We start from the raw sequence: 17,492 nt of genomic DNA, 5'->3' as shown, positions 1-17,492 counted from the left end.
AGATTACCATTTTCTTTAACAGGAGGAGCATACATGTTCGAAGTGTTATGTTTTGTTTGTTTTTATTTTTCTGTCTATGTAAATGCAGCTATTTGAAAATATGGAAGTTGAATGACGATAAATGAATGTAAAAGCTGTATGTCGAAGTGTTATAAACTGAAAATAAAATAAAAATATTGTGGGGAAAAAAAATACGTATATCAAATATATTGTTTAATATATTATTAAATATACTATATAAATATATTATTAAATATACATTAAAGTATCAAATATATATTTATACTTTGACTTCTATAACTATTGGTTATTTGATTTATTACACAAAATGATATAATTTTGATCTGTGTGTTTTTTAATTGCCTGGCCTGTTAGATGCGTTTTGTCGGTGGTGTCCTGAAGGCAGCAGCAGCAGAGGGAGGGCCCTGCAGCCGCTCTTCTCTGGCAGAAACCCCGTAGTGCCGCACAGCAGCGCCATTCGGTAACTGCAACAGTATCCAAAATGGCAGGAGCTGATGGAGACGACTCTCTCTACCCTATCGCTGTTCTCATTGATGAACTGCGAAATGAGGACGTTCAGGTAATAACACCAGCTTCGATTTAAATCTTCGTTTTACATTGTTCTGTAAAATGAGGCCATTTTGACGCATTTCAGTCGCACATCCGATTATCAGCTAGCTAGCTAACTAGCACATATTGAAGCTAACGATCCCGGCCGAGGCCTTCAGCAGGCTCCTGCCGGGCGCACCCTGCTTTACTAATCCCGCTGGTTCTCTGTTATGATTTACGGCTCTAATTAATAAACTGGCGTAACGGTTATGTGATTTGTAATGCTCATATGGCTGAAAATTAAAGGTAACATAATATGTTGGGTATGGCAAGCTAACCAGGTCATTGGTTTAGCCGCTAGCGTCACCGTATCGCATTATGCTAGCTAGCTTATGTATCGCATGCTAGCTAGCTTATGCTAGCTAGAGTTAGCAATCACAACAGTCCAAGGCCGCAGTGGGCAGAGCTCAGTTGTGTTCTTTTGAATCAATGCAATACTAAGATTTTGATTCACATCACCTTTGTGAAACGCAGGTTAACGTTAGCTAGCCCACTGTTTTATTTTAAATACGCCAAGTGAAGCAGAAATACTTTGCTTGTATATCCTGCCTGGTTTAGCGGGGTATGGTGAGGCGTTACATTCATTATGGCGTGTTTTTATTAAATCAGCTTACACTTCGTCACCCTGTTAAAATAATCAATAACTAATTTTTTCAAGCTTTGCAGGAAACACAGAAAACTGTGACCACCAAAAGTGTAACATATGACATTTATTGATCATTTCACTCAAAAAGGATGTAACAAAGGATGGCTATTGGCATAGTAATAACACTGTGTGTAAATTATGTAATTTAAGAGAAATAAATGACTTAGGCAATTTTTTGAACATGCCTTTGTGACTTTGTGAGTAAGATATGGTAACACTTTATTTTGAAGGTGTCACACAACTCTGTCAGAAACATGACAAGTATCATGAGCATTAATGTTACTTCAAAGTGTCATTAATGTTCATGACACATACCATGTCGTGTTTATGACACGCTCATGTCACTCTTATGTAGACACCTTCAAAATAAAGTGTTACCAATATTATTGTCAACAATAAAACACTGATAAATTAAACTGATAACTAAAACAATTTCCCTCTAACTCTTCTTTGCTGGGTTCTTATCTGATGCCTATGAATGTGGCAAATTGTCTATTTTAAATACGCCAAGTGAAACAGAAATACTTTGCTCGTATATCCTGCCTGGTTTAGCGGGGTATGGTAAGGCGTTACATTAATTATGGCGTGTTTTTATTAAATGAGCTTACACTTAGTCACCCTGTTAACCCTATAAAGCCAAGTGTATCACATTTGATACACATGTTGTTGAGACCTCTACATCATCAGTCTGATATATTTTTTTTCCTGAAAAACCTGATGTATACATGTGTTGGAGATTAAAAACAAACAAACTGAGCAACAAATTGCACAAAAATACCAGATGTAGCAAAAAGGATACAGGTTCATTGCTGGGTGAAAACTTCATATCAACAGATAAATCATTTTTTTCTTGCATATATGAATTAAATGTTAAAAGGAAAGTCTTAATAGGATAAAAATGTTAGGTTTTATGTTTTTGTTAGTTCAAGAAAAACAAACTGTGAGCAACAAATTGCACAAAAGGACCTGATGTATCAAATATGATACAAATTAGAATTCATATATGCAAATTTATTTATTTATTTTTGTCAGCAGGTTCAATAAATACTCAAGTTTTAAAAAAATATAATTTTCTGGCAATTATTTCACGGTTCAGGCTTTATAGGGTTAAATAATCGATAACTCATTTTTTTCAAGCTTTGCAGGAAACACAAAAAACTTCACCAAACGTGTAACATATGACATTTATTGATCATTTCACTCAAAAAGGATGTGACAAAGGATGGCTATTGGCATAGTAATAACACTGTGTGTAAATTATGTAACTTAAGAGAAATAAATGACTTGGGCATTTTTTGAACATGCCTTTGACTTAAGAAAGATATGGTAACACTTTATTTTGAAGGTGTCTACATAAGAGTCACACAAGTCTGTCAGAAACATGACATGACAAGTATCATGAGTATTAATGTTACTTCAAAGTGTCATTAATGTTCATGACAAATTCCATGTCGTGTTTATGACACGCTCATGTCACTCTTATGTAAACACCTTAAAAATAAAGCGTTACCAATATTAGTGTCAACAATAAAACACTGGTAAATTAAACTGATAACTAAACAATTTCCCTCTAACTCTTCTTTGCTGGGTTCTTATCTGATGCCTATGAATGTGGCAAATTGTCAAAGAAGTGATGATCTTAAAGGGGTAAAACCACATAATCTGATCGACTGAGGATGTAGGCGATTTTACCATAGGTGGAGGGCGTCATGAGATGATTTAGGCAACAAAAAAATGACATAGACGATTATTTTAACAGTGTGACGACTTGGTAACACTAACATTTTTTTGTTTACAGTTACGACTGAACAGCATCAAGAAGCTGTCCACTATTGCTCTGGCCCTTGGTGTTGAGAGGACTCGCACTGAACTCCTACCTTTCCTCACAGGTAATAAACATGAATCATCATACCCATTAAAACACCTGATGTTTGACACAGCAATTGTGACTTCTTGTTTTTTTCCCCAGAAGGTTGTCACATGGAGACATGCTGACAGTGTTGTAATTGAAACCACTCCAATCTGTAGTAGCAACTGTCAGTCACTGTGTTGCAGTTTCAGACCTGAATGTGCTAACAAGTTTTCACAAATATTTTAATCCCTTAGACACCATTTATGATGAAGATGAGGTGCTCTTGGCTTTGGCTGAGCAGCTTGGCAATTTCACTATGTTGGTGGGAGGGCCGGAGTACGTCCACTGTCTCTTGGTAAGTGACTGGAGAGTTGATTTAGATATCAGGCTCCCAGACATGACTTCTTTTTTTAAGGACTTTATTTTTCTGTTGGGGAGTTGTTGATTTAAAAAGATAACTGAAAGGCTGCATTATTTTAAGTTAAGGACATTTCTGAAACTTGACTGACATGGCAGTTTAAACCCTTACCTATATGTAATTTATATAGACATTACGTTTTTTCACTCCTACATAGACCATAGTGCCTACCTTTTTAGATCTCCTAAACTCAAAACATTGTGACACTGCCCATGAAGAGTGTGACATATTGGTGTATCTGATATTGTCCTCTGTGTTTTGTATACATTAAAGTATTAAATATTACATATGGATTGTCATAATTCCTGGTATTTGAATAATTGAAAAACTAATCTTATTGTGTTCCTTCTTGATATACAGCCTCCCCTGGAGAGCCTAGCTACAGTGGAGGAGACAGTAGTCAGAGATAAAGCAGTGGAGTCCCTGCGGAAGATCTCTCAGGAGCACTCTCCAGTTGACCTGGAGGTGCATTTTGAGCCTTTGGTCAAGCGGTTGGCCAGCGGTGACTGGTTCACTTCTCGCACATCTGCCTGCGGGCTCTTTAGTGTCTGTTATCCTCGTGTCTCCAGCACTGTCAAGGCTGAGATCCGCCAGTAAGTACATTTTCATTTGCAGTTGTGTGACATTATATAAGGCATGTTATTTATTGTGCTTGCTAATAGGCCTCTAACCATGTTTGGTTAGTCAGTTTTATCTGATAAAATGTTTGCTTTGTTATTTTCTCTAGGCATTTTCGAACCTTGTGCTCAGATGACACTCCTATGGTGCGACGTGCTGCAGCCTCTAAACTGGGGGAGTTTGCCAAAGTCCTGGAGCTGGATTATGTAAAAAGTGACATAATCTCCCTCTTCACTGCTCTGGCCTCTGATGAGCAGGTATGAACACGTATCTATTTTCTTTTGAATCCAAACTGCTTTTGCACTCTGTGTTCTGCATCCTTTCTGGCTTCTAAACTCTGCGATGGCCAAACTGATCCATTACCTTTCTCCGCCAGGACTCAGTGCGGCTGCTTGCCGTGGAGGCCTGTGTCAGCATTGCCACCCTGCTACCTCAGGAAGACCTTGAGACCCTCGTCATGCCAACCCTGCGCCAGGCTGCAGAAGACAAATCTTGGAGGGTTCGCTACATGGTGGCTGACAAGTTCTCTGAGGTAAGCAGCTACCACTTCCCATTCCTTTAAAATCATGTGCCATGCTGGGAAGAGCTTGTCCCAGACCATCAGAGATGAAATGAACCAAAAAATAATGAATTTAAAGTGGGCAAAATCTGGGGAAAGCTTATGGTGAATATATCATATTCTCTCAAAAAGGAATTAAAAACTATTGCAAAGAAGGGGTTTGATAATCTATTCAGAGGTTATTAAAAGTCCCCTTAATGGCCCTTCCTCTCCCTGGACAGCACTGTTCTTTTTTATGTCTTTGCAGGTTTATATAATTTTGTTAAATATGTTAATCAGGTTTGATCGACGTTTGTAGCATTGGCAGGTAGCTATCATGTGTAAAATCTGAGCTTTGAGCATTAGCAATCATTGTTTTCCCACAGTCACAGAATATTAAACACAAATGAAAGAAAAATAAATATTCTGCATCTACAGTGATGTTGTGGTACTTCAACACCATACAGGTGTTGAAAGAAAATTTGAGTTTTCAGCTTAATTGAACTTTTAGGCATAGCGATTAACTGTTCATGCACGTTCCCTTAAAGCATTTTAGATGTGCCTTATGTGAAGAAATTGGCAAAAACATTTTACTCAATGATGAAAAGGTTCATGTGAGAATGCTGAACCTTTTTCCCCATAATACACCACAGTTCTCCTTTTGTATAGTTTAACAAACATTTTTTGTATTGCACTGTAGGAAGGCTGTTAAAATAAAAACATCTTTTATATATATGTTGATCTCTCCCTGAATATAGCTCCAGAAAGCAGTGGGACCAGAGATCACCAAGAACGATCTGGTCCCGGCCTTCCAGAATCTTCTGAAGGACTGTGAAGCAGAGGTCCGTGCTGCTGCAGCCAACAAAGTCAAAGGTTGGTACCAACAAATACATACACAGCGATTGAATGCTTTAATACCTGAGGGTATTTTATGGGCAATATTGAACAACTTGTTTCAGCTTCCTATCCAGTCTGTTCCATATTCTATTGACGGTTTACTTGTCTATTTTTTGTTAGAGTTCTGCGAGAACCTCCCAGAGGACAATCGTGAGCAAATCATCATGACTCACATTCTGCCCTGCGTCAAGGTAAGAAATAAATGTTTTCTGTCTGCCATAATGTGACATTTCTCTGCTGTTTACTTCTCAGTTGAACAAAAAATGCTTTGAGTTGCTGTAAGGCATTAAAAGGGACAAGAGGCTTATCACTTTATAGTCTTCCCCAGAGGTCATGCAGGCATGTGGTGTTATGTTTGCTTAGTGAAAAACTGCTTTGTTTTTACAGCTTGTGTCTTATCTTTAATAATGTTGGCTATTTTTCCTTTCTGCTACACTAATATTTTATTTAACAACCTAATTACTGATGTTCTGAAATCGTGAATGTTAGTCCAACAGCGCAAGAAACAAAAGTTTTGTTTTTGTAAACCCAGAGTTTAACTGCGTCATAGTATCCACTCAGAGAGATATGAAACTGAAAAGTATGTCAACTAAAAATATCTTAAACAGTTGCATAGAAAAATGGTGTGCTCACAGTAAGTGCAGTCAGAAATCTGCTCTGCAAAATTAAAGGCAGATTTGCAACACATAGTAATTTATTTAGACTTTTTTTTTCTTTCAGTTTATTGTAAAGATGGGGCTTTGTTTACAAGCAGTATATTGCTTGCTCTCATTAATTTCCCCAGATCTCAACAGTTGAGTAAAACAATTTAACTGACTCAAACTATAAAAACAAGAACCAAGTTGTAAATAAATATTCTTATATAAGATTTTGGATGCAATGGCATGTTTTCAAATTTGCAGGAATAGATTAGATTTATGTGTGTTTGCTTTGAAGAGAAAACAGAGTTTAGCAACAATTAAGTAGGCATTTTATGTGGTTGGCTGTTGCAAAAGGCTACAAGACATTGTGTGTCTGTGTGCCTGTGCTGGTCAAATTTTGAACAGCAGGTGGCACTGTTGTTTTTTGTTTAAACAACTTCAGCCATAGTGCTACTGATTAAAAAAATCTTATATCATTGCCAGTCCTATTTCATTCACTAATGGCAGTGGCAGTACAGTTAGACCTGCAGTGAAATTCATCGATATATAGACCGTTTGTTAAAGGTATAGGTCACTATCCCAAATAGTCATTGTGCTTATCCTGTTGCTGTGGAACAAAGCTATACAGGTACTAACAAACTAGAAAGACATAAAAAAACAAGTCCTTTAGAGCTTCTTTCTACTAAGAGCTCACATGTGCTATTGGTTTAACATGGCCTTTTTCTAGGATATAGACCCGTCAGTCAGTGGGGAAAAGGCAGCAAGCTCGGCTGTCCAGGGGCATAAACTGATCTTAATTAAGATCGGTGAATATTACAGTTTTCTTCTTTAAGAAGCCTGTCAGTCTGATGATTAGCACTACACAAGCTTCCTTTTGGGTGGCATCTTTTGTCTCCCTTTTGTTCTCTATTGATATACACCACACCCGTGGGCGGTAAGCATGTATGATTTAAGCAGCATTCACTTTGATCTACACAAAGCAGGAGAAAGTGACTCAATGACGGGATAACCAAAGATATAAACTGTATGATGTGGAAAAACATATACATAATCATATAAATTACTGCAGTAAGTTCCATTACATCATACTTTTAATTTAAACATTATTTAGGGCATCTGACATTAGTTTGCATATTGGGTCAATTGCAAAGACATTACAAAATCATTCAGGATATTTTAAACTATGAAATTACAGTATGAGGCAGCCAGCGATTATGGAAAGCTCTGGTTTGATCAGTTATATTTGATATAATCAGTGGGCATGACAAGATAATAGGTGATTTCTATGTCCCTTAATTATATTATGCCATTTCTGTTTCTGTCTACATCATATTTTAATTTATTCCACCCACAGTAGTTAACAGAAATGACTGTTTTTCTGCACTAGTATTATGTCGTCTTTGTTGCGTATTTACACACAACTGGATTATAGCCTCACTGTGTAGTGTGTTGTGAATATGACCCATAGCAGCAGTCCTGATGTTTATTTACGTACTTTCTGTCCCAACTGTTTGTTTGTGCTGATCTCTTTGTCTCCTCTGTGTCCCGTCTCTGACCAGGAACTTGTTTCAGACACCAACCAACATGTGAAGTCAGCCCTGGCCTCCGTCATTATGGGCCTTTCGACCATCCTGGGCAAGGACAACACAATAGAGCACTTACTGCCTCTCTTCCTGGCTCAGCTCAAGGATGAGGTAAAGGAAATGCAGACGTGTAATCTTGGCCCTCAATTTCTTTTATATTTTCCACAGCTGAATTTAGAAATCATCAAGGCAGTGGTCAGTTTGGTAACATTCAAGACGAAGGCGCCCAGTGAAGCACCTGAGCTTGACCAACGTCTTGACCTTTAGTGATCAGCACGTCTGAGACAGTAAAGCCACTTAGCCGCAGCCACCAGATGTACCTGGCCGCCACCTGGCAGGGTAGGAGGATGATTCATGCAGTTGGCAGCCAGACTGAATCCTTACAACTAGAAGAACAAATTGCTGCATCTAGAGGGAAGCATAAATAAAAAGCTGGACATGATGCAACTCGATAAGTTCCTTTATTTTGGTTACGTGTGCAGGTGCATATAAGTGCAATAACTTAGAATATCATAGAAACGTTTGTTTATGTCAGTAATTTAATTCAAAAAGTGGAAATAACACATTTTATAGATCCATCACACAAAGAATGAAACCTTTTATGTCTTAATTTATTTAATTTCTTATTATAATAATTATGGCTTACGTTCAATGAAGACCTAAAATTCAGTATCTCAAAAATATGATTACAAAAGACCAATTTTAAAAAAGTGTGTTTAATATGGAATTGTTGGCCTCTGAAAAGTATGTTCATCTAAATGACTCAATACTTGTTGGGGCTATTTGACTTGAACTACTGGAAATTGACTTTTCCATGATATTCTAATATATTGAAATGCACCTGTAAACAAGGGTGTCAACATTTTAAATATACATTGAAAATGTATCAATATGAGCTTTAGTTTATCAGTTATCAAAATCAAGGTTTGGCTGAATGGAAATATTTACCATATGACCTTAGTGTGACAGTTATATCACACTTCATACCATGTAGCATTATTTTTAAAGAATAATTTAACAGTTGTAAAATTCAGTTGTCGGGCCATAAAACCAATGATCTGTTGATCTTCATGACTTAACACCTGATAGAATAGCCTTTAGTGCAGACAGAAGTTTAAACTAATTTCTTAAATTTGAATTGAATGTGCATTATTAAGAAGTAGGAAGAAGAATGTAGTGGTTATGCAGCACATAAAATAGTTTTGTAAAAAATTAAAAGAATTGGATGCATCTTTTCAGCAGTTGGTTACAAAAATAACTGAAAAGCAAAGTAGACCTTCAGGATTAGACATACCTTTTTGAAAGGATTTGTTCCTGGAACTATTTTAGTAACAAAATTGTAGAGAAATCTGTTGTATGAGTCTGCATAAAGTTACAATGGGCTGGGTTTTAGAGGAAGAATGTACAAGGACATTCATCAGCGAACGTAACAGCTTCATCGAGAACAACAATAGCCCAGTCACATCTTGTCCTATGAATACATTTCCATGACATACATTTACATATTGAGATTGGTCCAGAATTTGGCAGGTTAGACACAAATGTATATAACTGTTTTGGAAGGCTTGAAGCTGTCAGTCCCTCCACTGCTTTCTTTAGTCCTATTTAAAGATGGCCCCATTTCGTCACAGCACCAACGCAAGACCAAAAGTGTCTAATTAGATTTATGTCCAAAATGACAGCTTTGACTTGCAAATTTCTATAATTCAAGGTGCTGAGGACCGTTTAAAGGGAGCAAGACGGAGAACGCAGGCATGGCATTCAAAAGCTGAATTAATTCGAACAGTTCCCGTGCCTTATTTTGCCACTTCTCTGTTCCCACTTAGTTAAAGAGCCTGACTCAGAGTGTCAAGTCATCTTGTGGTTTTGAGCTTCTGTTTTTTTGGGATATGTTAATATAAAGTTTTGGTTAGCGTTTCCAGTAAATATCCTGTCCGTAATTTGAACTAAAGTAGACCTCCATCTAAGGCGTTTGGATATAAACCTGTGCTACATTATTGTCGACAAAATTACTTGGAAGTCTTTGTTTATAGTGACTAAAGTGGCTCGGCCGGAGCCAAGAAATTTGCACACTGGAGAGTAAAAACAATGCTAGAGTTGTTTAGTATAGAGATAAAGCCATTGAATTCAGATTATATCAGGGTTGAGAATACAAATTGTCTAATCTCTATAAGTAGAAAAAAGGGTCATCAAAGCAAGCAATGCCTGTAGGGTTTTACATTTCATTAAAATAATAGTGCCAACAGTAAATCACTTGTGTGTGTATGCATATATATACATAGTGTGTATGTATATGTATGACATTTGCACAGGTGTTCACCCGGCCACACCCAAAGGGGGTGTAAACACTCAGATAGCCACAACAGACAAGTGTCCGTCCCAACAATTTTAGTCCCAACCCCTTTGATTGTTTGTACCGCTTAGAAAGGAAAATAATCAGTCCTTTTAGATTTGACTTTGAATAACAGGCGGGCATTGTATGACCTTCTAAACAACTACGACATCTTAATAATAAAGAAGGTGTTGCAGTCATCTTGGATTCTTCCTTCGACAAGTCAACAATGAACACACAAAGAGCAAAAACTGGGTTCTACTGACTACTCAAGTTATCATAGATTGATAACATATTGCAATATGCAGTGGACTGTAATTGGACCACAATGCAAGTTCCATATCTTAAAGCTCCTGGAACATAAAGATCCGAATTATATTCCCCGTATCTCTGATAATTCCAATGGCACTTGTATTGCAGACTTGCTGGCTTTTTTATGATTTGTTTAATATCTCTAAACTATGTTGTGATGAAGGCATGCTGCCATACGCTCACCTTGCTCATCGTAATAATTTTTCTGTCACAGTGCCCTGAGGTGCGTCTCAACATCATCTCCAACCTAGACTGTGTGAACGAGGTGATTGGCATCCGTCAGCTCTCCCAGTCTCTGCTGCCGGCCATTGTGGAGCTGGCAGAGGACGCAAAGTGGAGGGTCCGCCTCGCCATCATAGAATACATGCCCCTGTTGGCAGGACAACTGGTGAGTCATGCAGTCTATAAACACAGATGATACCCAAATAGAATATATTTCAGTGGACTTTTTAATTGATACCATAAATATTAGCAATGTGCAGACACACTTGATTTGATTTGAGTCTATGTTTTCTCAGGGAGTGGAATTCTTTGACGAGAAACTCAACACTCTTTGTATGGCCTGGCTTATTGATCACGGTAAGGCACTTTACTGGTTAAAGTTGGTCAGAAATTGAGTACAAACATATTGTTCAGGACTTTATTTTACATTATTTGCACTTTACCAATGGTTGTTTTAACAATGGGCAATTTTGCCATTTTAGTTTATTGCATAAATTCAGAGTTAATCCAAATGTGGTCCTTGTATTCTAGTTTAATTTGTTCTTATAACACAATAGGCCTATGTTGTCGTAGGTGTTATATATGTGACATGTTTGCACATTGTGCACATTGTGCACATTGTGTACATGTCTTGCCTGCTGCCCCACAATCATTTTGCTTATCAGTGCCCATATCCCTCAAATAAACATAAAAATCTTAACTTGTAAAATACTGATGGCGTTATCAATACTTAGTTTATAGCCCAGTTGTAATGGCTATTGAGCTAAGTGTTTGTGCTGTGACTCTGTTGCTCTACGGAGGAGGGTAGCAAGAATCCAATTTCACTATCGGGTTACGAGGTTAAGTAGCGTTCACTGAAAAGACGATAGCAGAGGATTTTATGTCATTTTTATTAAAAAATAACACTGAAGCAACCTTCTAAGCATTTTTGTTCAAAGTAAGGGAACCATCGGAAGGTATAACATTAAAGATCAAAGTAAGCACTCTACTGATATTGAGTCAATATATCTTGATTTATCTTGTCCGGTGTCTGCCTGTAACACCGGTGTCGTCACCAGTTTATTATCTGGCTGTAACACGGTCGCCTCCCAAAAATCACAATCTCCAAACCTTGATCATTTTATTTGCTCTTGTAATTATTTAGTACACACATGGGCAACGTTGCATTAGTTGCCAATACTCTTCTGTTTGTCTTTCTAACATATCTAAGAGCATCAGTTCTATACACATGACCAGTCAGCCGACAGGTCTCCTCCAATCAATCTGATGCAGTATTATTACTGAGAATATTGAGGCGTGGGTGTGGAAAGTGAGGTGTGGAAAATGGCAATCTGCAATTCTACATCATATATATTTGGGGTTGGGCAATGTGATATAATATTTGCAGATACTGGTATAGCAAACTAAAATTATAACTACCAATATTTCTTGAATTCTCAAACTCTATTGTTCATGCTGTTAGAGGGCTGTGAATAAGCCCTATCTAACCCCATATACAGTATACTATAGCTTCAGTATGGACAGAGGAATGTGAAAGACTGCCACATCCTGCTGTACAATGTTTTTGACAAGTTGTCACCAGAATTTGTGTCACTGGAGTCTGTATTTGTGTCACCATGGGACGGTTAAGCTACTCTGTTGCGCTCTGTCATACTTTCTCTATGCATTATGTAACCTACTTAGTTCAGCCTTGTTCTTGTGGGCCATAACCCGCAATTCCTGCTGTTGATTTATACTGTACTTAATGGAGTTAGAAATCACAGTAGGGTCTCTCTGTTGGTCAGTTTCTATCCGAGCTGGTTAGCCCTGGGCTCTTCTTGACCCAGCAGTTTAAACCGTTCTGTGAGACGATCAGCCGTTGATTTCCTGGAAGAGCTGTGTACCCGCAGAGCTCCACAACACACCCTGCTCCGTTTTATAACCGGGAACATTGTCTTTTGCATAAATTTTTCACTTGGAGTATATAGTGTTCTCTTCACATCAAGTTTTCCAATTAGAGAGAGACACACACACACACACACACACACACACACACACACACACTTGCTATTGAGGACAAAGGGCCAACTGGGTTACATCATTGGAATGCTGCTGGTGTGAGTTTCCGTACATATGTGTGTGTGTGTGTGTGTGTGTGTGTGTGTGTTTGGCTGTGGCTGGGGTTAGGGCTGTGCCACCCTTACGTAAGCCCTTCAAAGAAAGACAGGGCGGCAGAAATCAGCCCGGAATCTTTCCCTCACTAACTCTATATTAATAAAGACATCTTTTGTATCATTTTAACATTTCACATGACCAGCTTTTCTGGTGCTTTATCCCACTTATACTCGGAAATGTCTCAGTTGATTTACTAAGTAAAGTCCAAATATCATTTATCTGATTGAAATGAAAGGAATCTGTGTCTCTGTCTTTCCTTGGATATTTTTTGACAACCTTTCATCTGATAGACTTTACACTTGGCAGGTGTGTTACTTTAGACCCAAGTAGATTCACGGCTCAAGCACAAGCTCTATTTTCTCAATTTTGTCAAAAATCGCAATATTAAAATTTCGGTAGGCGAGATATTTGTTTGTCAAAATACCATTCTTAAGTATTGTGGTGCTGCAGAGATGTTCTGCCTACAAATTGTGTTCTACAGTCTTAAGAAAATCTTTGGTACAGATCCTTGGAAAAAAAAATCCCGCCAAGATCAACTGAATATATTTTTCAATCCTAAGAATAATCAGCTGAAGTGATTTTCCTAAAATAAAGTGAATCATATTGCAATGTCATTCAAAATAAATGTGATATTTTTTTCCCCAAATACCTTTGCTCTCGTATTAATAGTCTGGTCCCAGATAACTAGCTGTTAGCAAGCGACATATATACTCTGACTTTGTTTTGGGACACAGCTATGTCATGTCAGGCGTCTTACTCAGGACTCAAGGAAGCAAAGTATCGAGTGTGCAGTTGTTTGGATGAGCTGTTTCTGGAGAAAGCTGCTAGTTGCCCTACTGAGAGCCAAAATGGAGCTTGTATTGAATTGACACTTCACTGGTATAGCCTAATGCAATCTGTAAAGCATATAAACAGGATGATCCGGGAAGATTTTGGGCAACATCCAGGTTCCGTCAAGCAGTCAGGACCTGAGCCAAGTGATCTCCACCGTGGAGGCTGGTAAATAGACGACACTTGAGCAAACCAATCATACAGATTGTTATCACTCTAATTTTCTAGTGTATGCCATCCGTGAGGCGGCCACCTGTAACCTCATGAAGCTGGTGGAGAAGTTTGGAGCAGAGTGGGCTCAGAACACCATTGTGCCCAAAGTGCTGGGCATGGCCAACGACCCCAATTACCTCCACAGGATGACCACTCTATTCTGCATCAACGTGAGTCACCGTCCTTCATCTCCCTTCAGCTTGCGCTCATGTTTAGGTTTTAATATCCGTCCCTGTCCATCTCAAACTGTTGTTTCCTTTTTTTGTGACTTTGTCCATTATTTGTAAATGTTTACTGTCAATGACCATCTGTATTATGTGTCTCAGGCTTTGTCAGAGGCATGTGGCCAGGACATCACCACTAAGCAGATGCTACCAGTGGTCCTCAAGATGTCAAATGACCAGGTGGCTAACGTCCGCTTCAACGTGGCCAAATCCCTTCAGAAGATCGGCCCTGTCCTCGACAGCAAGTTAGTCTCATTCTGGCATCCCTTTTTTTTTTTTTTTTTATCTCTCCACAGCGGCATTAAATGTTCTATCAAGCTAAAATCAAGAACCAGCATTGAGAATCTGTTTAATAATTCTCATCCTATTTGTCCTAAAGTGCTCTTCAAACAGAGGTGAAGCCAGTGCTGGAGAAGCTGGCAACAGACACAGACATGGATGTCAAGTACTTTGCCCAGGAGGCTATCAGTGGTAAGCATTTTCCTCTTTGTGTGTCATTACATATAGTCATTACAATGACATGAATCATATCTAACAAGCATTTTTTCCCTCCTTACAGTTCTGGCCCTAGCATAACCGACCCAACATGGCCAAACCAGACAACCACCCGAGACAACAACGCAAACACTTTTACAAGATATTTATTGATGTTCAGGAACAACTGGTAAATGTATAGAGAAAGCTGTTAACACTTGTTTTATCCTTTTATTCCTTTTGTCTACTGTCCAGTGGTGGACAATGTCCAGGCATAGCACAGGCTTCTTCTTTAACTTCCTCGTTGCTGTAAATGGGTGCTTCAACAGAAGGCAAAGTGATGAAATTATTAGCATTAAGTGGTGCATGCTTACTAATGTGCTACTGTGCTAGCTAGGCATCGCTAACCAGAAACCCCCCTCTCACATTCCTCTCATTTACATCCTCCGCCACTGTTGTACTGTAGCCAAAGTGGATGCAGCTTACCACATGTCTATGTTCGCTACCTAGCACCTAGCGCTGTGCTAGCTCTCTGTGCTGCTGCGCTTTTTCTCCCAACGCTAGACACAAACTTTGAGCAGCAGATGGTACAGAAAGCTGTTTATTTTGCCGAGCTTCCTCCCAAACCATCTCCCTTTTCCCTGAGTCACGGCCGCGGCTCTCCAGAGAAGTGATTGAAAAGTCTGTGCAGGTCTACCAGGCCCTCTTTCTTTTTTTCTTTCGTTTTTTCCCACCGGACCAAACCTGTTGTCTCCTTAATGCTTCACAGGGTTTGTTCTCTTCAAAGCTTAGACAAAGAAGTAATGGAGTGTCCATTACTGCATGTAATCTGATGAACTCTCTCAATGATTGCATGTGCTAATCAATCTCAAATAGTGTCCTTTGCCATCTCTATCTACCAGACTAGCGTGCCCCTGTGCACTGTTTGTTCTCTGCAGCAACACAGATTGAATTGGTCAAACAAATGAATTACCTCGGCCCTCTGTAACGGGGACCAGCTCGGTCGTAAAGTGTTGCTCATAATTATCCCTCCTCCAAATCCTCCATGATTTTGTTGATGTGCTAGGGTGGGAAGTAATAGTCAGTTGTGATTTTCTGCAACATGTTCTCGGCATTGCTCTTAATCTTTGTGCCAATGACTTCGATAAGCAGTGGTGTTCTCTCTTGGTATGCCTGGGTAAACGGATTTCACCTGTCCTGTTCTGTAAAGAGAAGACATTGTTCTTTTTTTTTTTCTGTGAGGGACACTTTATTCCTTGGACATTAATGGGATGGTTAAACTTAATTGACGTCAGCTACGAGGGCCGTGGGATTAACAAACCCTGCCACTCCTTGAGTCCGAGAGCCACACCGTTTCCCCTTAAATCCATGCTACGCTCTCCACTGTGCATGAGATTTAAAAGCATAAGGTCTGCGCACGTAAAGAGCCAGCAGAGGATTCTTGCTTACAAATCTCTACACGATGGAGAACAAGTGCATGCTTTCAAAGAAAGTGGGATGGGGGACATGGAGCATGTGTACGTAAGGCTGCATAATGTTTTATTATGGGGTGGGAGCTGGGGTGGTTATGGGCGGGTTGAATAAATGTATCGTCTGTGTTGATAAAAGAAACTTCTGTCTTTCTCTGAACTCCTCCCGCTGATCCCTTCTCCCCCCCTGCCCTCTCATTTTGTTCTTGAATAAACCTTGATTGTTGATTGTCCTGTATCACAAAGACTGTGCTTTTATTTTTATTTTGAATTCGCTCCACAATTGGGATGCTGTACTACTGTATCTTGATCTGAATAAAGTAACACAAAGGAACCGGTGTAGCTTGCTTTTATAACTAGTTACTGCTCAAGTACATAAAGGCCTCTTGTCACTGTAATTGCTAATTTGCTGCTTGATGGACACGCAATGGGAAATGATCAAAACAACCATATTAAGCTATCATGAAATTACTAGTCAAATACACAGTGCCTATAAAAAAGGAATTCACATTAGATCATTAATTAAGTTGATTTTTGATGATCAACTAAAGATTATATATTGTTTATATGTACTTTTTTGAGGACATTAAAACCAATGCTGACTAAAATCTGGCTTATTTCTTGATAAGCTGCTGAGTAACAACTTTTCCTTAATGTGTATGTGCCTAGGATAGCTGTGTTGACGCTTGAATAAGATAAACAGTTGAAATGACAGATGTTTGACTAAAACATGTCGAAATGTCCGTTAAGTGAAAGATTAGTTGAAGCCACACTTCAGCAGATAACTTTGCTAGAGAATGATTAAGTATAAATATTTCCACCCTCTTCATGACATAATTTGTAGACAAAAAGCTCCTTTGGTACTTGGTGATGTCTGTCAGCACATTTGGACACTTGTATCATCCAATTCTTTTTTTTTTTTTTTTTTGTGAAACTGCTCCAGTTTGTCCAGCTACATGAGCAAATTTTAAGTCCTGGCAAAAGTTCTGGCCTGGCTTGAGGTCCGGACTTAGCCGCTCCTGTGCAGCTATGGCTTTCTATTTGGCCTGGCTGTCTTGCTGCGAAGTAAATTTCCCCAGTCACAGTTCTCTTGTAGACTGCAGGATAGTTTCCTCGAGGATTTCTCTGCCTTTTATTGCATTTATTTTCTCCTCAATCTTCACAAGCCTTCCAGGGACTGCTGCCGAGAAGTGTTCCCAAAGCAGGATGATGCCACCCCCAAGCTTCACGATTGGGGATGATGCTTTTCTGATGTATTTTCAGCAAACATTGTGTTTATGCAATGGAAGAAAAGCTTGATTTTTTTTTGGTCTCGCTGGACCATCAAGTATCGAAGTTGTTCAGTCTCAAAAAAGGGCTAATTATATCCTCTGTGACTTGATGCTGAAAACCTGAAGTCCAAGAATGCTAAACCATCTTTGTCGGCATTGTAACAACATCCTTGAAGTATAGCTTCAAC

At 38.8% G+C, this 17,492-nt stretch overlaps 1 protein-coding gene across 1 annotated transcript; it reads left to right on the top strand.

Annotated features, from left to right (window-relative positions):
- The first annotated feature begins 419 nt into the window (after nt 1-419).
- ppp2r1bb (protein phosphatase 2, regulatory subunit A, beta b) lies at nt 420-16,367 on the top strand. The gene is made up of 15 exons (XM_059331440.1): nt 420-580; nt 3,054-3,144; nt 3,362-3,462; nt 3,886-4,118; nt 4,253-4,400; nt 4,520-4,675; nt 5,440-5,554; nt 5,699-5,769; nt 7,779-7,913; nt 10,661-10,834; nt 10,965-11,025; nt 13,882-14,036; nt 14,193-14,335; nt 14,470-14,561; nt 14,650-16,367. Exons 1-15 carry the CDS (start codon nt 503-505, stop codon nt 14,664-14,666), a joined length of 1,770 nt encoding a protein of 589 aa, XP_059187423.1. The 5' UTR covers nt 420-502; the 3' UTR covers nt 14,667-16,367.
- The last annotated feature ends 1,125 nt before the right edge of the window (nt 16,368-17,492 follow it).

This window comes from Centropristis striata, chromosome 4 (assembly GCF_030273125.1).
Source record: "Centropristis striata isolate RG_2023a ecotype Rhode Island chromosome 4, C.striata_1.0, whole genome shotgun sequence".
NCBI classification, from domain to species: Eukaryota; Metazoa; Chordata; class Actinopteri; order Perciformes; family Serranidae; genus Centropristis; species Centropristis striata.
The sequence above is the reverse complement of the archived record's forward strand: the minus strand, read 5'-3'. Positions and strand labels throughout refer to the sequence as shown.

Excerpts from the sequence above, each read along its gene's own strand:
- ppp2r1bb (XM_059331440.1), top strand. The coding sequence starts at position 503 with ATGGCAGGAGCTGATGGAGACGACTCTCTCTACCCTATCGCTGTTCTC. Across the intron at positions 7,914-10,660 it reads TGGCTCAGCTCAAGGATGAG|TGCCCTGAGGTGCGTCTCAA; the intron begins GTAAAGGAAATG and ends TTTCTGTCACAG. Across the intron at positions 14,336-14,469 it reads GGCCCTGTCCTCGACAGCAA|TGCTCTTCAAACAGAGGTGA; the intron begins GTTAGTCTCATT and ends TTTGTCCTAAAG.